This window comes from Lactuca virosa, chromosome 8 (assembly GCF_052849685.1).
Source record: "Lactuca virosa cultivar CGN04683 chromosome 8, Lactuca_virosa_CGN04683_v6, whole genome shotgun sequence".
In the NCBI taxonomy this organism is placed as follows: Eukaryota; Viridiplantae; Streptophyta; class Magnoliopsida; order Asterales; family Asteraceae; genus Lactuca; species Lactuca virosa.
The window spans coordinates 255,780,408-255,804,408 of NC_136433.1; the positions used below are offsets into that span (position 1 = coordinate 255,780,408).

General features: G+C 29.5%; 2 protein-coding genes across 2 annotated transcripts; both read right to left on the minus strand.

Moving 5' to 3' along the window:
• Positions 1-15,441: 15,441 nt before the first annotated feature.
• On the minus strand, positions 15,442-16,509 carry LOC145131455 (uncharacterized). The gene is made up of 2 exons (XM_079066136.1): positions 16,194-16,509; positions 15,442-16,034 (listed from the first exon to the last, which is right to left on the minus strand). Exons 1-2 carry the CDS (start codon positions 16,507-16,509, stop codon positions 15,442-15,444), a joined length of 909 nt encoding a protein of 302 aa, XP_078922262.1.
• A 1,010-nt stretch (positions 16,510-17,519) lies between these two features.
• LOC145128342 (protein SMALL AUXIN UP-REGULATED RNA 12-like) lies at positions 17,520-18,447 on the minus strand. Its single transcript, XM_079063148.1, has one exon. The coding sequence runs from the start codon at positions 18,346-18,348 to the stop codon at positions 18,034-18,036; it is 315 nt and encodes a 104-aa protein (XP_078919274.1). The 5' UTR covers positions 18,349-18,447; the 3' UTR covers positions 17,520-18,033.
• Between the last annotated feature and the right edge of the window lie 5,554 nt (positions 18,448-24,001).

Below are 24,001 nucleotides of genomic sequence, written 5' to 3' on the forward strand. Positions count from 1 at the left end.
TTGTATGTTTTTGAGTCCATGGTTCAGGATTATCTTTTAATCTGTTATAAAGTGGTTTACATATAATCCCTAAATCTTTGAAAAAATCATGGATATAATTTAAGCATCCTAAAAATCTTTGAAGTTGCTTTTTATCCTTAATTTCATCAGGGAATTTAGTAGAAAATTGCAAACTTCTTGTAATAGGTCTAATAGTGTTTTTGACAATATCATGCCCTAAAAAACGAATTTCATCTTTAAATAAATGCATTTTTGCTGCAGAGACAGCTAAACCATTTTGATAAATTAAATCATAAAATTGATTTAAATGTTTGAAATGTTGATCAATTGATTTTGAAAAAATTAGGACATCGTCAATATAAGCAATAGCAAAACTACTTATAGGAATTATGATATCATTCATAATATTTTGGAATTCAGAAGGGGCATTTTTTAATCCAAAAGGCATTACATTCCATTCAAAATGCCCGAAGGGAACATTAAAACCAGTTTTGTATTTATCTTCTTCATGAAGTTGTATTTGCCAAAATCCTGATTTCATATCAAACTTTGAAAATATATTTGAATCATAAAGTTTTTTTAGCAAGTCTCGTTTATTAGGAATAGGATAACGAATCCATTCTAAAACTTTGTTTAAAGGTTTATAATTGATAACTAGTCTTGGTGATCCTCTTTCTAATTCTGCGGCATTCATAACATAAAATGCTGAACAAGACCATGGTGATTTAGAATGTCTTATAAGTTTTTTATTTATTAAATCTTGAATTTCATTTTTACAATGACTTTCTAGTTCACTATTCATGTGAATGGCTCTAGATTTTGAAGGAATATCCTTTTCATCAAAAAATTTTATATACGGTAATTTTACAATATGTTGTTTTCTATTCCAAAAGGCATTAGGAATATTAGAACAGACATTTTTTTCAAATTTTAATTTTAAACCTATTATTTTATTTTGAATATTATTGTCATTTAATTGATTAGTTATTCGAACATTATTTATTTCGTTAATAAGATATTTAGCTTGCTGTGTTTTATAATTAAGGACATTAATGGTTGAATATAGAGGAGGTTCACAAAATTTAAATATAATTTCTTTTCCAAAAACATTGGTTCTTATACCATCATCATGAACCATAAAAGGATATAGTTTTGTAATAAAAGGTGTTCCTAGAATTAAAGGGGAAGATAGATCTTTTACTAAAATTAGATGAGTTTTATAACAGTAATCTTGGTTATTACAAATATGAACATTGGAAACTTTATAATTTACAATTAATTTTGTACCTCCGGCACCAGTAAGTCTAGATGCAGTTTTTTCATAGAATTGTGTAGGAAAAATTCCTTCTTGAATACAATTCATATCAGCACCACTATCAATTAAAGCAGTTAGGTTGATTTTAAAATAATTCTTGACTAAAGTAATTTGACTGTTCCATTTTTGAGAAACTTAGATTATTTATAATTTTTCCAATAGTTACATTTTCAATTTTATTTTCTTCTTCTTTATTAATTTCTATATTTTTGTTTTTAAATATAGAAGGTTTTTCTTTTTCTAAAATTAAAATTTTATTTTTTATTTCTTTTATCTCTTGTTTTACTATTTTTAATTCTTCTTGAAGTTCTTGCATAGAGATTGGCTTTGCTTCAGTAAATCTTTCATATATATTTTTTAAATTAAAATTTTCATTATTATCAGGAGTTATGTTATTAGTTTTATTAAGCATCTGCTTTATTAATAATTCTTGGATATTTTTATCTTTTATAGAATCAAGAGAGTTTAAAAGATCTTTATCATCTTGTGAAAGAACGTTAATAGAACTACTAGTAATTACATTGATTAAATTTTTACAATGACATTTACCAATACATTCGCAAACATCAGAATCTTCTGAACTTGAAGTAGTATTTTCGAGAATATTTAAATCATGTGTTTGAAAATCAGAAATACTTTGATCGGAATCTGAATCAGTATTTAAAATAATTTTTCTTATTTGTTCTTTTAAATCATCAGAAACATTTAACTCGTTTATTTTTGTCTTAGCATAACAATTATTAGCTGTATGACCATTACGCCCACATTTATGACAAATAATAATGTCTTTTGATTTTCTCTTAGATTTTTTATAATTTGGTTTATAAGGTTTTTTGGATTTTGACGCATAATCTTGGCCTTTTTTATAATTTTCTGGAAGATTATAATTCTTTTTTCTGAAATATTTTGAAGGTCTTTTCTTATATACTTTAGATTTTGAAGTAGACGGACCATTCAAGGGCTGATAACCATATTGTTGGCAAAAATTTCCCAATTCATTTTTACTGTTAATTCTATCTTTTTTGAGCTTTTCTTTAAACTTAAGATCAGCACAAACTGCTAATTCCTCTTTATTAATGTAGTTTATTAGATCTCCATAAGTTAAATTTTGATAAGGGATGGTATTATTAAAACTTTCTCTTAATTTTTGTCTAACTCTTTCAGCAAAGAGTTTTGGAAGGCCAGCAATAAAACGTTCTTTCCAATAAGACTCTTTACAATCAGGTCTTGAAAAAACTTTAACAAGATAATTATCTTTATACCATCTAAAATCAGTAAGTTTTCTGCAATGTAAATTCATTAAAATTTCTGAAGTTTTTTCTTGAAAAGTAGTAGGATCTCCTACAAAGTTTTTGATAATAGCAAAAATTAAAGTGTTAACCATATCATCTTCAAACGTTTGTATTTGTTGATTATTTTCTTGTTTGATAATAGTTTTCTTAGCAGATAAAATATAATCTTTTTCTTCTTGTGAAATATAGAAATCCCACCATCCTTTGAGACTACCAGTAAAACCAGAAGTAATAATATTAACAATTTGAAGTTGAGTATTATTATGAGCTTTATCAGCATTAGCAGCCATAGTCATTTCTTGTACAATATTCATAATTTGATGTTCAGAATGGCCATCAACATTCCATTCATAAACAGAATTACCATCATATTGAGAACGATCAAATTGAAAAGTTCGTTCTTCTAGTTGAACATCTGGAAGAGTGGGCCTATTCCAATAATTTCTTATGGTTGGCTTTGGATTCTTTCCGAAAGAGCTTCGCTTTGATTGATGAATTTTATTAAGATTTGAAAAATCATTAGTGAGTTGACTAATATCATCATTTGAATTATCAAATTGTCGAGCAAGGGTTTCAAAATTTGTTTCACTATTAATATCACTATTTTCAGCTTCATCATTTGTAAGGGTATTAATACTGTTAGTGTTTGAGATATGGAGTTTTGAAAGTCTTTTTTCTAATTCGTTAATTAAATCCGTATTTCCTAGATTAAAATTACCATCGATTTGACAAGGAACAAAACTTATATTGCTAGTGCTTGCCATATCTTGCTTATTATCATTCTTGTCTTTGAAAATTTTTTCTTCAATTTTAACTAAATGCTCGGTAATACTAGATAAGGTTTCGTTTGCATAATTATTTTGGTAAATAATTTTTTGAAGACCCTTTTCTGTAGTTAATTGATTTGGGGCTTGAACTAAAGGAGTCGCAATAAACATATCGTTAATAATAATTTCTCCTTTTGGTGGAAAATTAGCAATAATTTCTTTATTAGAAATAATATCTTTATATTTTTTCTCTAAAATGGGAGTGATAGAATCATTTTTAAATGGGTAATTTATTTTATGTTTAGGGGCATAAATTAACTCAAACCATTGAAAAAAAGGAGAATGAATTTTATTTGATAAAACATAATCTTCCCAAAGGCCTAAATGGAGAAATCTTAAGTAGTATGAGAAATTTTCTTCATGCCAAGCTCTTTTTTTATTATTGTAATCTTTGTAATACTCAATATTTTTTAAGTAATCAAAGTCAACTTGATATTCTAAATTCGAGAAATTCATTTTAACAGGTTGTTTTTGTAACGTATTTGCTTGTAACGAATTTTAATACTAGCTCTTATGAACTGTCTAACATCATGAATATGATTATTGTTTAAAATCGTACCTAGATTATTAGGTTTGTAAGAATCCTTGAGATTTTGCTCAGAATTATTTATAGATTCTTGGATTTGTTGTATTCTTACAAGAATATCTTTTATAGATTCTTGGATTTGTTGTATTCTTACAAGAATATCTTTATTAGGAATACAATTCATCAAGATTTTGTTAGACATATTTAAATAATTCAAGCATGAATTTGATTAATTTGATTATTAAAAACGACTACTATTTTAACAAATATTTCAAATCTTGTAGAATTAATGGTTAGAACAACTGGAAATGAAACTATCATGGAGAAATAGAAGCATAATTTCTTTATTAGAAATAATATCTTTATATTTTTTCTATAAAATGGGAGTGATAGAATCATTTTTAAATGGGTAATTTATTTTATGTCTGATACCATAAATCTTCTTCTTACAGTTTAATTAAAAGACATAGAATTTCATATTAAAATACAAATAAATTTCATATTAAAATACAAATAGTTTTGCTTTTACATAACGTATTTGCTTGTAACGAATTTTAATACTAGCTCTTATGAACTGTCTAACATCATGAATATGATTATTGTTTAAAATCGTACCTAGATTATTAGGTTTGTAAGAATCCTTGAGATTTTGCTCAGAATTATTTATAGATTCTTGGATTTGTTGTATTCTTACAAGAATATCTTTATTAGGAATACAATTCATCAAGATTTTGTTAGACATATTTAAATAATTCAAGCATGAATTTGATTAATTTGATTATTAAAAACGATTACTATTTTAACAAATATTTCAAATCTTGTAGAATTAATGGTTAGAACAACTCGAAATGAAACTATCATGGAGAAATAGAAGCAATACAACAATTGAATAAAATATTTTAGATAATACCTTCTTGAATTAAGCTTGAATTACAATCAGTACATACATCTGGAGAAAGAATTATCTGAAAATCTAGAGACTTTGAACATCTGCTAGTAGAAAGAGAGACTCTTGGAGATTTTTTAGACATAGAATGAACATTTTTTAGAGAATGAATATTTTTGCCTGCTTTGTTCTACTAACACATGATGTCTATTTATATTCCTTTTGAAGTCTTCAAAACCTTGAAATCTTGTAGTGAAATCTTGCCGTAAGATTCCATGGCCAATCAATTATTTTTAAATGGTTGTCACTTTCATCTTTTGAAGAAATTGTCGTTTGTAATCAATAAATATCACCTTTTGATAAAGCATGTCTTCATAAAGCATCTTCTAAAGTTTTTTGTCTTCATATTATCCATCATAGAGCATCTTTAAAAGTTTTTTGTCTTCATATAATTATTGATGATGAGAACAAATAATTTTGATAATAAATTTGTTAGTATTTGTTTTGTTTTATACACTATAAATACATATAGTGTATAATCACACAGTATATACACACTCGTATTTGAAAATAATGAATTTGATAAATAGAAGAAACGAAATACCCTACATTGAAGGTATTACACCAAATTTAATGATAAGAACTTCTTATTCTTCACAAGGATCATCAAAAGGGTCTTGAGCGTCTTGAAATAAACCATTCTTTATAGATTTTGGAGAATCATCAGAAACTGATGGAGTTTGGCGAATTTCTTGAAGTAAGTTTTGAAGTTCTTCAGGAGAAGAGGTAGCAGCATCTTTAATTCTTGAAATTAAATCCACATCACTTTGAGGAAGACTTTTGATAAAAGTGGCTTCAACCTCCGGTTTTTGAATATATATTTCTTGATAATATTTAATTACTGCTTGTTCACTGGCTTGAGAAATCTTCATTTTATCCCACCATTTTGAGCGAAATTGTCGATTAAGCCAGGGAGGAGAGGTATCCTTTGCTTCTTGATAATGAAAAGTCCAAGACATTATCCATGGAACTCTGAATATCATAGTGAATTGTAGCATATATTCAAATTCTGGAATTTGTTGAATAAACAATTCCTTAAATTTGAGATATCCATCGTAAATTTCTTTTGGTAAACAATTTGGAAGAATTCCCATATATTTATCCCAATTGATAAACCATCTTGGGTATTCACAATTGAAGTTTAAATCAAAGAAGATAAACCATGAGTGTGAATAATTTCGAATAAAGAACGCCTTAGTCCAGGCATCTTGATAATCATAGTAAGAAAATTTGGGATAAGCAGGATAACTTATAAGAGGTTTTTCAGAATGAAGGTTTGGAACCCAACTTTCTGGAGAAATGATTTTGATGATGTGAGCTTTGCTAAAATCAATGTTTCCTTCTTTTGAATTAGAACGATGAACAAAATTGACCGAACCAGACTCTTGCAAAATAGCTTGATAATATTCTCGAGTTTTATATGAATCAACATAAAAGGTTTTCCCTTGACCAAAAAGATGATTTGTGAGAATATGAAAACCTTGATGTAACTTATGGATTTGAAAATCTTCAAGAATTTGAACTCTTAAGAAATTTGGATTAAGAACATAAGGAGTTTTTGTAGGAGGGCTAGGAGTCACAGAATTTTGAGTTTGAGGAGTAAAAGGTCTTACAAAAGGGCTTATCGTGTTTGTTGAAGTAACTTTTGGAGTAACAAGTTTTGATTGAAGGATATTAGAATAAAGTTGTGAATTCTTAGAAGTAGGGGTTAAAGGAGAAAAACGATTTTGATTTTGAAATGGAACAAGCTTTTGATAGACGGGTTTCTTGTCATCATGTTTGGAAGAGGACGATGAACTCATTTTCCCTGCAAAAATTCTCGAGAAAGAAAGTCAGGAAGCGAATTATTTTCGCCTTTTATGAATTCTATTTCGAAATCAAAGTTACCTAAAAGGGCTTCCCATCGAGCAAAAATTTGTTTGGAAATAATATTTTTCACATCCTTTTCTAAAATAGTTTTTGCAGATTGACAATCTATTCTTAATAAAAAACTTTTCATAAATAAATCATCTTCAAATTTTTTAATACATAAAACAATGCTTAAAATTTCATTTTTGACAGTTGAATAATTTTTTTGTGTATCATTCCATGCACCAGAGTAATATCGAACCAATTGTTCTTCTTTTGAATTAACAAATTTTTGTTTTAGAATTCCTCCGAATCCAATATCACTAGCATCGGTTTCAACTATGATATTGGCATTCGGATGAGGTAAATTTAAACATGGCAAAGTAGGAACCTTTTGTTTTATATATTTAATTATATCTGTATGTTTTTGAGTCCATGGTTCAGGATTATCTTTTAATCTGTTATAAAGTGGTTTACATATAATCCCTAAATCTTTGAAAAAATCATGGATATAATTTAAGCATCCTGAAAATCTTTGAAGTTGCTTTTTATCCTTAATTTCATCAGGAAATTTAGTAGAAAATTGCAAACTTCTTGTAATAGGTCTAATAGTGTTTTTGACAATATCATGCCCTAAAAAACGAATTTCATCTTTAAATAAATGCATTTTTGCTGCAGAGACAGCTAAACCATTTTGATAAATTAAATCATAAAATTGATTTAAATGTTTGAAATGTTGATCAATTGATTTTGAAAAAATTAGGACATCGTCAATATAAGCAATAGCAAAACTACTTATAGGAATTATGATATCATTCATAATATTTTGGAATTCAGAAGGGGCATTTTTTAATCCAAAAGGCATTACATTCCATTCAAAATGCCCGAAGGGAACATTAAAACCAGTTTTGTATTTATCTTCTTCATGAAGTTGTATTTGCCAAAATCCTGATTTCATATCAAACTGTGAAAATATATTTGAATCATAAAGTTTTTTTAGCAAGTCTCGTTTATTAGGAATAGGATAACGAATCCATTCTAAAACTTTGTTTAAAGGTTTATAATTGATAACTAGTCTTGGTGATCCTCTTTCTAATTCTGCGGCATTCATAACATAAAATGCTGAACAAGACCATGGTGATTTAGAATGTCTTATAAGTTTTTTATTTATTAAATCTTGAATTTCATTTTTACAATGACTTTCTAGTTCACTATTCATGTGAATGGCTCTAGATTTTGAAGGAATATCCTTTTCATCAAAAAATTTTATATACGGTAATTTTACAATATGTTGTTTTCTATTCCAAAAGGCATTAGGAATATTAGAACAGACATTTTTTTCAAATTTTAATTTTAAACCTATTATTTTATTTTGAATATTATTGTCATTTAATTGATTAGTTATTCGAACATTATTTATTTCGTTAATAAGATATTTAGCTTGTTGTGTTTTATAATTAAGGACATTAATGGTTGAATATAGAGGAGGTTCACAAAATTTAAATATAATTTCTTTTCCAAAACATTGGTTCTTATACCATCATCATGAACCATAAAAGGATATAGTTTTGTAATAAAAGGTGTTCCTAGAATTAAAGGGGAAGATAGATCTTTTACTAAAATTAGATGAGTTTTATAACAGTAATCTTGGTTATTACAAATATGAACATTGGAAACTTTATAATTTACAATTAATTTTGTACCTCCGGCACCAGTAAGTCTAGATGCAGTTTTTTCATAGAATTGTGTAGGAAAAATTCCTTCTTGAATACAATTCATATCAGCACCACTATCAATTAAAGCAGTTAGGTTGATTTTAAAATTATCCTTGACTAAAGTAATTTGAGTGTTCCATTTTTGAGAAACTTGATTATTTATAATTTTTCCAATAGTTACATTTTCAATTTTATTTTCTTCTTCTTTATTAATTTCTATATTTTTGTTTTTAAATATAGAAGGTTTTTCTTTTTCTAAAATTAAAATTTTATTTTTTATTTCTTTTATCTCTTGTTTTACTATTTTTAATTCTTCTTGAAGTTCTTGCATAGAGATTGGTTTTGCTTCAGTAAATCTTTCATATATATTTTTTAAATTAAAATTTTCATTATTATCAGGAGTTATGTTATTAGTTTTATTAAGCATCTGCTTTATTAATAATTCTTGGATATTTTTATCTTTTATAGAATCAAGAGAGTTTAAAAGATCTTTATCATCTTGTGAAAGAACGTTAATACAACTACTAGTAATTACATTGATTAAATTTTTACAATGACATTTACCAATACATTCGCAAACATCAGAATCTTCTGAACTTGAAGTAGTATTTTCGAGAATATTTAAATTATTTGTTTGAAAATCAGAAATACTTTGATCGGAATCTGAATCAGTATTTAAAATAATTTTTCTTATTTGTTCTTTTAAATCATCAGAAACATTTAACTCGTTTATTTTTGTCTTAGCATAACAATTATTAGCTGTATGACCATTACGCCCACATTTATGACAAATAATAATGTCTTTTGATTTTCTCTTAGATTTTTTATAATTTGGTTTATAAGGTTTTTTGGATTTTGACGCATAATCTTGGCCTTTTTTATAATTTTCTGGAAGATTATAATTCTTTTTTCTGAAATATTTTGAAGGTCTTTTCTTATATACTTTAGATTTTGAAGTAGACGGACCATTCAAGGGCTGATAACCATATTGTTGGCAAAATTTTTCCAATTCATTTTTACTGTTAATTCTATCTTTTTTGAGCTTTTCTTTAAACCTAAGATCAGCACAAACTGTTAATCCCTCTTTATTAATGTAGTTTATTAGATCTCCATAAGTTAAATTTTGATAAGGGATGGTATTATTAAAACTTTCTCTTAATTTTTGTCTAACTCTTTCAGCAAAGAGTTTTGGAAGGCCAGCAATAAAACGTTCTTTCCAATAAGACTCTTTACAATCAGGTCTTGAAAAAACTTTAACAAGATAATTATTTTTATACCATCTAAAATCAGTAAGTTTTCTGCAATGTAAATTCATTAAAATTTCTGAAGTTTTTTCTTGAAAAGTAGTAGGATCTCCTACAAAGTTTTTGATAATAGCAAAAATTAAAGTGTTAACCATATCATCTTCAAACGTATGTATTTGTTGATTATTTTCTTGTTTTATAATAGTTTTCTTAGCAGATAAAATATAATCTTTTTCTTCTTGTGAAATATAGAAATCTCACCATCCTTTGAGACTACCAGTAAAACCAGAAGTAATAATATTAACAATTTGAAGTTGAGTATTATTATGAGCTTTATAAGCATTAGCGGCCATAGTCATTTCTTGTACAATATTCATAATTTGATGTTCAGAATGGCCATCAACATTCCATTCATAAACAGAATTACCATCATATTGAGAACGATCAAATTGAAAAGTTCGTTCTTCTAGTTGAACATCTGGAAGAGAGGGCCTATTCCAATAATTTCTTATGGTTGGCTTTGGATTCTTTCCGAAAGAGCTTCGCTTTGATTGATGAATTTTATTAAGATTTGAAAAATCATTAGTGAGTTGACTAATATCATCATTTGAATTATCAAATTGTCGAGCAAGGGTTTCAAAATTTGTTTCACTATTAATATCACTATTTTCAGCTTCATTATTTGTAAGGGTATTAATACTGTTAGTGTTTGAGATATGGAATTTTGAAAGTCTTTTTTCTAATTCGTTAATTAAATCCGTATTTCCTAGATTAAAATTATCATCGATTTGACAAGGAACAAAACTTATATTGCTAGTGCTTGCCATATCTTGCTTATTATCATTCTTGTCTTTGAAAATTTTTTCTTCAATTTTAACTAAATGCTAGGTAATACTAGATAAGGTTTCGTTTGCATAATTATTTTGGTAAATGATTTTTTGAAGACCCTTTTCTGTAGTTAATTGATTTGGGGCTTGAACTAAAGGAGTCGCAATAAACATATCGTTAATAATAATTTCTCCTTTTGGTGGAAAATTAGCAATAATTTCTTTATTAGAAATAATATCTTTATATTTTTTCTCTAAAATGGGAGTGATAGAATCATTTTTAAATGGGTAATTTATTTTATGTTTAGGGGCATAAATTAACTCAAACCATTGAAAAAAAGGAGAATGAATTTTATTTGATAAAACATAATCTTCCCAAAGGCCTAAATGGAGAAATCTTAAGTAGTATGAGAAATTTTCTTCATGCCAAGCTCTTTTTTTTATTATTGTAATCTTTCTAATACTCAATATTTTTTAAGTAATCAAAGTCAACTTGATATTCTAAATTCGAGAAATTCATTTTAACAGGTTGTTTTTGTTAGGATTGAAGAAATATGTTTTATTGATTCTAAATTATGACTTCGTGATTTTTCGTATTTTTTTATTCCTATCGTTAGCCTAGAAAATTTTTTTATTTGTTTATTATATTTATTAGTATATGGAAGTATTTTGTATAAATTATAATCTTCATGAGTTCTAGTTTCTTCTAAATGTTGAATGGTTTTGCATATATTAGAATTTATCTTCCAATGTCTTTTTAACATATTAGCCCAAAACTTATTATTTTTTGAACAATTAATTTGTACTTTAGAACTCATATTTGTTGTTTAAAATTTTGAAGTTCATCAATAAAATCTGATTTAGTAGGACTAGGAAAACTATTTTCACTATTTTGATCATCTTGATATAATGGTTTGGGAATAGAATTAGTATAGTCAACAGTTTTTAGTTTTAAAGATCTTGACTTTGATAACGAAGATTTTGAAGAGCTTGTTTCTGGGATAAAAGAAGTTGATAATCTGGATGATGAAATTTTTAAGGACGAAAAATTTATATCTACTGAACCATCATTATATTCTGTAATATTTGAGATTTGTTTTGAAGAGTCTAGTGGTTCCGGATCGATAACATTTTGTAAATTCCAATTATATGATTGAGTTATATCAGACCATTTTAACCTTTTTGGTGTGTGGACTTTGGTATGGTTAGTATTTGCTTCAAAAATAATTGTTTCATTTTTAGGACTTGATAAACGTGTTTTGGGTTCAAGTGTAGTTGTCATAGTTTTGTAACAGACACGATAAATTATTGCTAAAGGCTTTGTATCATCTTTAAATTCTAAATTTTTTGTTTCTACAGTTAACACTAAAGTATCTAAAATATTTTTATCAAATAACCCTACAGAAAAATTTGGATAACAATTGAAATAAATAGGTCCGTTAGCAATATTTGTTTCAGCCATAGCTAAAATAGAATTTTGAAAATCTTTATGTCTCTTGTCTCTTAAAATAAGGAGAACAGGGGCATCTATTCCAAGTCTGAATAGAGGCTTGATAGCAATTTGGACTAAACCGACATGTAAAAATTTATATTTCATTCTATGTTCTAGAATAGATCGTGATGATAATAAATGTAAATTTTGTTGGTTTTGACCAATAGACAAAGTTTGTTCTGTCATTTTAATAGAATAACCTTGAAAATAGTCAAAAGTTCCTATTCTATATATTGTATTAACATTAGTTTTAGGTATTGTCCAATCATTCAAACTTTGTTCTATGCCATTAACGGTTTCTTCAATAGAATTTATTTGATTATCATAATCTTGTTCATTGTCGATATTTTTACCAGGAATATATTTTTTGGATAGTATGCGTGAAAATTTACTCATATTCAATTAATTTTGCTTTAAATTTCTATAAGAAAACTTACTTGTTTTAATAATGATGAACAGAGGCGAATCGTCTCAACGATGATTGTGGTCCGGCACCGCGACTTACGTCCTTATCTGCGCGTATTACGCTAATCCAACCAATCACTGGTCTTGTCTCTGAATCATACTTATTAAAACTTGTAAATTTCTTAGAGAATATTAAACCCAAATTAAATAAATATGAAATAAATATATCATGCATAACCACCCCAAAAACTTTTCTTGGCTCTGATACCATAAATCTTCTTCTTACAGTTTAATTAAAACTTTTCTGTAGTTAATTGATTTGGGGCTTGAGCTTTTCTTTAAACCTAAGATCAGCACAAACTGTTAATCCCTCTTTATTAATGTAGTTTATTAGATCTCCATAAGTTAAATTTTGATAAGGGATGGTATTATTAAAACTTTCTCTTAATTTTTGTCTAACTCTTTCAGCAAAGAGTTTTGGAAGGCCAGCAATAAAACGTTCTTTCCAATAAGACTCTTTTCTTGTAAGAATACAACAAATCCAAGAATCTATAAATAATTCTGAGCAAAATCTCAAGGATTCTTACAAACCTAATAATCTAGGTACGATTTTAAACAATAATCATATTCATGATATATTTATGGTATCAGAGCCAAGAAAAGTTTGAAGGTCTTTTCATATTTATTTAATTTGGGAATCCAAGAAAATATAAATAAATTTCATATTAAAATACAAATAGTTTTGCTTTTAGATAACGTATTTGCTTGTAACGAATTTTAATACTAGCTCTTATGAACTGTCTAACATCATGAATATGATTATTGTTTAAAATCGTACCTAGATTATTAGGTTTGTAAGAATCCTTGAGATTTTGCTCAGAATTATTTATAGATTCTTGGATTTGTTGTATTCTTACATGAATATCTTTATTAGGAATAAAATTCATCAAGATTTTGTTAGACATATTTAAATAATTCAAGCATGAATTTGATTAATTTGATTATTAAAAACGACTACTATTTTAACAAATATTTCAAATCTTGTAGAATTAATGGTTAGAACAACTCGAAATGAAACTATCATGGAGAAATAGAAGCAATACAACAATTGAATAAAATATTTTAGATAATACCTTCTTGAATTAAGCTTGAATTACAATCAGTACATACATCTGGAGAAAGAATTATCTGAAAATCTAAAGACTATGAACATCTGCTAGTAGAAAGAGAGACTCTTGGAGATTTTTTAGACATAGAATGAAAATTTTTTAGAGAATGAATATTTTTGCCTGCTTTGTTCTACTAACACATGATGTCTATTTATATTCCTTTTGAAGTCTTCAAAACCTTGAAATCTTGTAGTGAAATCTTGCCGTAAGATTCAATGGCCAATCAATTATTTTTAAGTGGTTGTCACTTTCATCTTTTGAAGAAATTGTCGTTTGTATCAATAAATATCACCTTTTGATAAAGCATGTCTTCATAGAGCATCTTCTAATGTTTTTTGTCTTCATATTATCCATCATAGAGCATCTTTAAAAGTTTTTTGTCTTCATATAATTATTGATGATGAGAACAAATAAATTTGATAATAAATTTGATAATATTTGTTTTGTTTTATACACTATAAATACATATAGTGTATAATCACACAGTATATACACACTCGTATTTGAAAATAATGAATTTGATAAATAGAAGAAACGAAATACCCTACATTGAAGGTATTACACCAAATTTAATGATAAGAATTTCTTATTATTCATAAGGATCATCATAAGGGTCTTGAACGTCTTGAAATAAACCATTCTTTATAGATTTTGGAGAATCATCAGAAACTGATGGAGTTTGGCGAATTTCTTGAAGTAAGTTTTGAAGTTCTTCAGGAGAAGAGGTAGCAGTATCTTTAATTCTTGAAATTAAATCCACATCACTTTGAGGAAGACTTTTGATAAAAGTGGTTTCAACCTCCGGTTTTTGAATATATATTTCTTAATAATTTCTTTGAAAATTTTTTCTTCAATTTTAACTAAATGCTCGGTGTATATATATATATATATATATATATATATATATATATATATATATATATATATATATATATATATATATATATATAATAATTAAATTATCCAGTGTTTACCCACGGAACACTTTTTTTTTTTTAAATATTCGATTTTATTTTAGCGTTACTTATGGATGATGGTAGGAAGCCGTCGATGATACCTTGATATGTTATCTACAATTCTACATAATGCCGTTCAAAAAACATTTATCAGTAAAAGCTTTTTTTTTTTTTTTTACAAACATTAATGTTTTTTATTATGTTTATACATAGATTACCCAAAGATTTATAAATTCTTAGTATTGGCCCATTTTTGCCCATGAATTTCCACGTATCAGGCTGGAGGGAGTGGTGTCACCGAAACCGCACTCTCTCTCCCGCCACATAAGCGTCATGTAATTTTGACCACACAAGTGTGGTTTCTTGCCACACCAAGGGAGTGGTGCCACACTTTTATTTTCTTTTTTCTTTTTTGTTTTTTTTAACTATTTTAAATTAATAAATTTTTTTTTGTTAACTATTTTAATTTAATAAAACTTCTATTTTAATAAAAAAACATAATTTTTCATTACTTGAAAATTAAAAAAACATTACATTGCATTACCAAAAAAAAAAAAAAAAAACGAAAACCATACACATGATATTTAAATAATCCTAGAAACTTAAAAAACACATATAAAATAACTAAAGCAAACTACATAAAGTCGTTCTCCGAGAACTCGTCTTAGGAGTCATCCGGTGGATCCAAATTAAGGTTAATGTTTTGAACCCCGTAAATGTGTTCCACCAAGTCATTGCGAAGATTGTGAAATGTTTCAGTGTAACGTATCTCTGCTCTCCTGTTCATATACTCTTCGCCACAAATTTCTATTGGTTGTGTATCTGGTATGGTTTCTTCATCGTCAAACGCACATATCGCTTTTCCTTCGTCTTCAATAATCATGTTATGCAATATGAGACATGTATACATAATTTCTTGAAGTTTTTCTCGCCTAAATAAGCTGTTGGTTTTTTCAATATAAACCACCGTTTCTTCAGAGCTCCAAAAGCACGCTCAACATCCTTCCTAGCTCTTTCTTGAGCTCTCTTGAATTTCTTTCGTCTAGAACCATGTGGACACGTAAACGATTTAACAAACACATCATACTCAGGATAGATTCCATCGACCAGATAATAACCATACTTATATGGCGTTCCACGCACTTCAAAAGAAGAATCTGGTGCAGATTCATCATATATGTTGTTAAATATTGATGAACGATTAAGAACGTTGATGTCGTTAATCGAACCAGGAGAACCAAAAAAAGCATGCCAAATCCACATATCTTGTGATGCAACTGCTTCAAGTATGACCGTTGGGTGACCATGATCACCTCGGATAAATTGCCCATGATATGATGTAGGGCAATTTTCCCATGCCCAATGGAGACAATCTAAGCTTCCTAGCATTTCAGGAAACCCATGCACACTATCATGATGAGCTTGCAATTGCAGGATGTCATTACGTGTAGGCTTACGTAAATATTTTGGACCTTAAAACTGAATCACAGTTTTGTAGAAAAAATGGAGACTGTCTCGTGCAATCCTAGCAGACATCCTAAAACTTTCGTCTAACGCATCAGGCAAAATGCCATATGCTAACTGACGAAGTGCGGTCGTACATTTTTGTAAGGGAGTGAAACCGGGTGTACCTTTAGCATCGTAACCTTGTTGAAAAAAACTGCACTCCCTCGTTACATCTTCAACTATACGTTCGTATAAACCTTTGAACATTCTGAAGCGCCTACGAAAATAATTCCCTTGATAAGTGGCATTCTCTTCAAAATAGTCTTGCACCAAACGTTGGTTGACTTCTTCACGATTTCTGATAATATATCTTCGTGTTCTCCGTTGAGAACTTGCAGCTGTGTTGTTGCATAGAACATTGTATGTTTGTTCCGCCATTTGAGCACACGCAATAGCGATATCAAAAATAGTCTGAAATTCTTCAGAATATGAAGATGACATTTTTGAGAGAGTGGTGATTTTTTTTTTAAAAATGTTGAGAGAGAGAAGAGATTGTATTGTGGTTAAAAACAAATGAAGTAAATATGTATATATAGGAAAGAAAGGCAAAAAGAAAAAAAAAATTAATTACGCCCAAGGAAACATTCAACGGTCAAATATCCATCTACCAATCACATGGTACGGTACATACTAGCCGCAGTGCGGCCAAAACCGTGCAAGACCGCGGTCCGGGGGCGGTGTGCGCGGTCCAAGTGGCACAAACCGCGGTCCCAGGCCGCAGCCACACCGTATAGCCTCATCATCCATGGGTATTAGTGTAATCCATAACAATTGCTTTTTTAATTATGGTTTTTATAGTTGTGGGAAACCCGTGGGTAATTACCCATGGATTTTATTCGAAGTTATTGTAGGTAATAAGGCTTTGTGTAGTAGTGTAATTTGAAGTCCATAAGAACTACAAAAGATTTATTTTAAATCAGAGATTTCATTTGAACTTTTATTATTTCGTTGTGAGTATCATATTATTCCATCTTACATAAATTTACAACGAATAACTGAAAATAGGCAGTTATGCAGGTTTATTTATATGCACTAATTGTACTCAAAATAATATCATTTTATTAAGTTTTATATACGTTAAACGTATCCCAAATTACATACGCCACGTGCATCTTACTCTGCCTACGGTGTTTGCTCGAATAATGTTTAATATTCTTTCCATGCATAACTATTCTAGCTGAAAATATTGTTTAATATAAATTTTATAAGAATTAAACATAATTACAGTTACCGATCCTAAAACCAATTTAAAACGATGTGAGTCGATTTTACGTGATCTTAAGAAGTTATTGGTTTTTGAGAACCATAATATTGTATATTTATTACAATTCCAACTAACCAACTTTTTTGCATGTGAGAATGTAATTAATAAAACTAAAATATTAGTTTTTTTGTACGGACTATTAATTAAAAAAACTAAATATGATAACTCAAAAACTAAATCACGATCATATGTTAAGTAACCGATGCATTGCAACATTTATAACGATTTATAGATAACTCTTTACACATTTTACCGAAACCACAAAATATTTCATAATACTGGGTCACTCTCAAAAGGGTGTAAAATAATTTACACCACAAATGAGAAAAATTACAAGATTTCATTTGTACACATTCATCTAACCCAAAAATCTAAAAATAAATAAAAATATTAAATGGGTGTTTTTTGGGTTAGAGTTAGCAAAAAAAGATTTAAAAAAAAAAAGAACAAAAATGAAGAAATATGGTTAAAAAAGGAAATCCTTTTTCTCAGAGTTCGAAATTTCAATCTCAGAGTCGTACTTCATTCATCGAAAGTTGTACGTTTCTCTGGATTCAAAACCTTTTTCTCTGGAAAACTGGAATCCTTAAAAAAGAAGCCAAGGGAAAATGCCGCTTCATCTTTAAACACCATCTTTCTTCAATATGGCCGGAGCACGGCGGTTTGTGCTCTGAAACCGATCGCCGCGGAACCCTACAACCTCACCGGAGCATGGAGGTAAGAGATCGGAAAACCACTTCTTCGCAAGGGATCGTGAGGCCCATTTCGTGATGAAATCCGAACTCCTCCTCAGCATAACGAAGTAGGCGTTGGAATTCAGGGTGTGTCAAGAAAGAAATCGGAACGATGTATCTTGTTCTATTAGCGCCGACGTAGACCGGAAAATGGCCTTTAGGGACGTCGAGAGGGAGGCCATCGACGTCGTATCCATGCTTCTTGCCTAAACTAGAACATCTTTTGAGGATTTGCTTAATGAGTGCTGCTTGAGGGAGTTTGTTTGATTTCTTGATCCCCATTTTTGGTGAAGAAAAGAGGGTTTAGTATGTGTAACACGGCGGTTGTGGTGATAGAAGCGGCGGCTGTGGTGGTGGTGAGGAGAAGATAAAAGGGTTGTGAATGGTATTTATAGAGAAAATATTGAACGCAAACTCTATATTCTGTCCGGTCTCATTAAAATTGTACTGTTTCTTAAGGTAATATTTTATTAGAAAATAAAGTAATAGAATATTTAATTATATCTATTGAGGCTGATTGAACAGTGATAATAGTGATGTGATCGTTATTTCGGTTTCCTTTATAAAATTATTTTTTGAATTGAAAAAGGTAATATATATATATATATATATATATATATATATATATATATATATATATATATATATATATATATATATATATATATCAACAATTCATATTCATGCATATAAAACATCAACCGCAATAGCTAATACCATAATGTGTGTCTAAAGAAAGAAACCGATTACACGAAATAATTCTACAAATAAAAATGGATGGTGTCATCAAGTAAAACATGCATGCTACACAAGAAAAATGAAATAAATTGCTATTTTACATTATAGGAAAACAAACTTGTTAAAATATATAAATAGAAGTATATTATTAACTTACATAAAAAAATACACTTTTTAAAATAAATACTATGTCTACAAACAGTTGTATTATTATTATTATTCTTTAAAAAAAAAAACAATAGATAAGCGGAAAGAACCATGTGGGGTGAGTGTAGCAAAGGACATGTCATATGTAGGTTTTGGTACATAGACAAAGTGGGGACGTACCCCATTGGGTTTTCTATTATATGTTTCACATAAGTCACTGTATATAATTTTCAATCAATTTCATTTGTATTTTGTTACAATATAGTATCTTAAACTAGATATTGTTTAATGAGGGTTGCATTTGAGCCAAACAGAACTGAAATTGCTTGGTTTAGAACTTGACTTTTGAAAGAACATATAAATATAGGGTCTGGTTCAACTCATGGCTTGCCCAACCTAAAAAGGTCAAACTTAAGGTTTCCATTAGAGAGGACTCAAAGCTTGACTCACTTATATAAGTCGGTTATTAATGGCTAACTTGTCTATGTGTTAAGTTTTGTTTAATAGATGTCTGAATTGTTCAAATTTAAAGTAACAAACTTCACCTTCAAGGTGAACAACCAACAAGGAACGGAATAACGAAAAATTAATCACATCGAATTCATCAAACAAAATGTCAAAGAAAATCAAACACATGAGAAACACGAGGATGTATCGTGGTCAACAAGAGATGCAAGGAATATTTTATTAGTAGGAGAAACGAAATTGTGATTACAAATGTACCAACGAACCAAAAAAAATGTTATCCCGTTAAAACTAGCACCTAAATTAATCACTCAAATTTCTATACGAACTCTCAAATTTTTATTTCACTAAGTGCTTCAATGAACTGTTTCACTCTAAATACACTAATATGGCACCCATATTCATAAACAAAAGAAATATAATGCTAAAACAATGCAAAAAATAGGAGGAAATCAAGTTTGAACCAAAATCATCGACCGCCGGATTGATGGAAAAGGTTCAAGAGGTTGGATTGGTCCGCCCTCGGTCTTCAAGCGGTCCGTCAAAGATGCCGAGGCGGTGATTTTGATGGAACTTGACTAGACTGCATTGGGTTTTATACAAAATCGTTTTCCCATAAACGCTAATAACATCAACGGAAGCTTAAAAATAGAATAAAATTATAACTCTTTTTAACCCACCAATGATCATTTTGCAAAACATAGAAAAATTAACACAACCATATAAGGAAAAAGAAACAAAAACCTTTGAAGACTTTGATTCCTCATGAGAGGTTGGAAGTTGATGAAAATGGCAAAAGACTCAAAATAGAGCTTCTCTAGAAATATCCATCAAGCAAGAATAACCACTTCAGGATGCTAGTCTTCACATGTATTAAGTTGTTTGTAAGCCATTACCAAATAAGCCTTAAGGAGAAGCAACTTATGAACTTTCCAATCTAGCACCAAATTGCAAGAAAGAAGAGAGGGAGAGAGGATCCAAAACTTGGAAACATGAAAACATGAAAACCAAGAAGGAGAGAAAGGAGAGCAAAAGATCAACCTTATCTTACTAACAATGCATTCCTTTTATGCATACTAATATGTACTAAATTCAAGCAAGTAATAAAGGAAGGTATGGTCTTCATTTGACAAGCATGGAGTGTAAGATGTAAGACTACACGCAAACTCTTTCTTTCTAATGCAACTCATGGCTTTGACTATCCAAAGAGTCAAAGTTGAGTGTCTTACACATAAGCTCCAACTAGATAGTAACAATTCAACTAAATGACTTAGTCAAAGTTCCTAAAAAGTTGTACATAACATAATATTCATACCATATGACATTTATTAGTTTTGTTCTCTTTATTATCATTTCCAAGAAACAATAATTCTCAATATGATGGTAAAATATTATTTTCATAAAATAATGTTTTTCTAGTTAAATATAAGTGTTGATAATATTTATTAATAATCAAATTACTCTAATAAAAAAAGCAATAAGTAGTAACTTGCTATAAGGTGACTCTATAGGATCATATGTCATTAGCAAATTTCATTTTATAATGACTCTTGGGCATAAAGGTCTTTCGTATTGATGAGGGGTGTCAACTAAATGATTTGATCGGTCCTTGAGAATGACCAAGTGGTTTATTCTAAAATCGGCATGGCCATTACCTATAAACATATTGTTTACAAGTTCTTTCGAGCAGCAAAACGAAAAAACCAAAACTCGAAAATCTCTTACGTCTCATCATCTCTTCAAAATGCCATGTCGATGCTAACAAGCTTGTTGGCAAATTAGATTCGAACAATTTTCCCACTTGCTAACGAAAAGTGCCTTTATAAACGTATATGTCGTGTTGTCATCTCTATGAATTTTCTTCAAAGACATCATCATTTGTTCATGCAAAGTTCCAAGGAAAAACTCTCACATTTGAATATGTTTTGTTCGTTGACTAAATGCTAAATTCCTGGCTGGATTACTGACACTTTGACTATCATAATTGACTAATAAAAGTTTCTTCCAAATCATATAAAAAATTCTTAATATATAAAGCTTATTTAGCAACTTCTACAACTAAATTAATTTCATCCTCGATAGTGGATAAGGTGATGATAATCTATCATCCAGCTCTCCACCATATAACAATACCTCCGATTATGAAAATGCTCTCTAACATATAACAATACCTCTGATTATGAAAACATAGTTGGATGTGTATTTCCACCCACCTTCCCATCAACATAGTGTAAGTTACAAACTCCTTTAAGATCATAATAGTATACTATATTCTCAAATAAGACCATGATTAGAGGTACCATTTAAGTAGCACAAAATAAGCTTTACAACTAGCCAATATGATTTTCCCAGGTTTGAAAAGTATCGGCTAACCACCCTAACCACATGCACCAAATTTTGTATTGTACACACTATCATGTACATCAAACTTCCAATGATATCGACTAATGGGATCCTATCCATGCCAAACTTGTACTTATCGATGGAAGGAAATATGATTTTGAGAGCTTGATGTGTGTAGGAAGTGGTATGCTGGTTATTTTGCCTTATCCATGTTAAAATGAAATATAAGGCCTTTTTATGTTATCCTTCTGAGTTAACTTCAAAGTTCATGACTTACAAGTAATATCCATCCCTAAAATCCTTCTAGCATGTTCCAAGTCTTTCATGTAGAATTTTGAGCTTCAATAAGGTAACCATATATATCCTACTTAACAATTTGACTTTCATATAACACCAACCATTCTTTGGTTTTCCAAATGTCTCGCTCATATTTTTGTCGCATAATGAATAATCAGACATTGTGATAGAATCACCAATAAAAGAGACACAATACTAACCTCCTCCATGTGAGTAGGTCGAGGATGGACCCTAAACATCATTGTAAACGTAATTGAGTATCCCTAAAGGTTAGGGTTGTGTTATATCGAATGAAACCAAACTTTATTCTCCATATACATAGTCTTTGTAGAAATCTAAGCTACCCATTTTCTTTGGCTTAATACACTTCTTCTTACATAAAACATGAAAAATTCTTTTATGGGATGTGTCCAAATCTAAGATTCTAAATTCTTGATGTATACATATTAAGTACATAAGATAATTCGAAGCTCCAATACCACCTTTTGGAATTTAATGTAATGAACGTTTATGTTCTGGCGAATTCGTCAAACAAAACGCCAAATAAAATTGAACGCTTAAAGAACATCAATATATACCTTGGTTCCACCATTGATGTAATGGTGTACATCCACAAGATATAACGAGAATATTTTGAAACCTGGGAAAATGAAATTGTGATTACAAACATGCTAATACGTCAAGAAATGAAAATCTTGCTAAAAGTAGCACTTATATTAAACACTTGAGTTGCTATACGAACTATCAAATTTTGTGTTGGGGTGTAAAGACTTGATCTTGATAGCCAGAGACAGAATGCTCCCTTGGTGGGAAAATGTCCTATTAGTGAGAGAATGCTACCCTTGATAAAGAGAATGATCTCTTGGAGGGAGAATGACCCATTGGTGAGAGAATGCTCCCCTTGATCAAGAGAGTTCTCCTTTGGTAGGAGAAAGTTCTCTTGGCAAAATAATTCCTAGTCCTTAATGTAACTGGGTATTTGGCTAAGTGGTTGGACACTTGGAGAATGCGCTCTCCCCTTCGAGAATGCGTTCCTTCCTTTGGAGAATGCACTCCTAATGTGGGGAATAAGCTTCTAGGTTTGAGAATAGGCTAAAGCTCTATGAATGAACACCAAATCGAGGAGAATGTGACAGTGGACCTTGAGAATGTGCTATAGCATGGTGATTACCCTTTGGTAACTCAAGGTTGCGCTCTAACTTGGTGAATGCGCTCCTTACTTAGAATTCACTAGTATGGTGCCTTTGGGGAGTTTTTAATGTGCCATGGTGCATGGAAAGTTTCCATAAACATCATTCAAGGTCTAATATTCTAGAATCAATTGCATGACATTATGTGATTAGTTGATTGCAATTAGGGAATAACTATGGGTGGGCTTGGCCCATCAGAATCAAGGTATCTCTATTGATATATATATATATATATATATATATATATATATATATATATAAATAGTGACTCCCATATCTATTAACATTTTACGTACATAGTGTATATGAGCACATACATGTTTTAAGAGAGTAATCATTATGAAGTTAAGAGCATATCCTTTGGAGCAATTTATCTACAAGAGAGATTCATTTTGTTTGAGAGCTCAAGTGAGGTGCAATCTTTTGTGAATGATTGTAACTGTTCTTGGAATATTGATAAAAATCCTCATACACACACACACACACACACACACACTCTCTCTCTCTCTCTCTCTCTCTCTCGTTTACCCGTGGAAGTAGGTCACATCGAGAGAACCATATTAAATACTATGTTCAATTTTCAATTATTATTTTTCAAAAGTTTATTCAATGTGTTTTACTATTAACCATTTATCGTTTGTCTGAAGTTGCTTAACTTGTTTTGTTGAATTCCCATTAAATTGACATTATACTTATGGTTGGATATGGGAAAGTTAAGATCGAAAAATTTGAAGCTTGCAATTCAGATTCTATCT

What these genes read in the sequence shown, in the direction of transcription:
- LOC145131455 (XM_079066136.1), bottom strand. Translation starts at nt 16,509, where the DNA reads ATGTCATCTTCATATTCTGAAGAATTTCAGACTATTTTTGATATCGCT. An exon ending in ACAAGGTTACGATGCTAAAG is followed by an intron (nt 16,035 to 16,193) that starts GTACACCCGGTT and finishes TTCAGTTTTAAG; the next exon opens with GTCCAAAATATTTACGTAAG.
- LOC145128342 (XM_079063148.1), bottom strand. Translation starts at nt 18,348, where the DNA reads ATGGGGATCAAGAAATCAAACAAACTCCCTCAAGCAGCACTCATTAAG.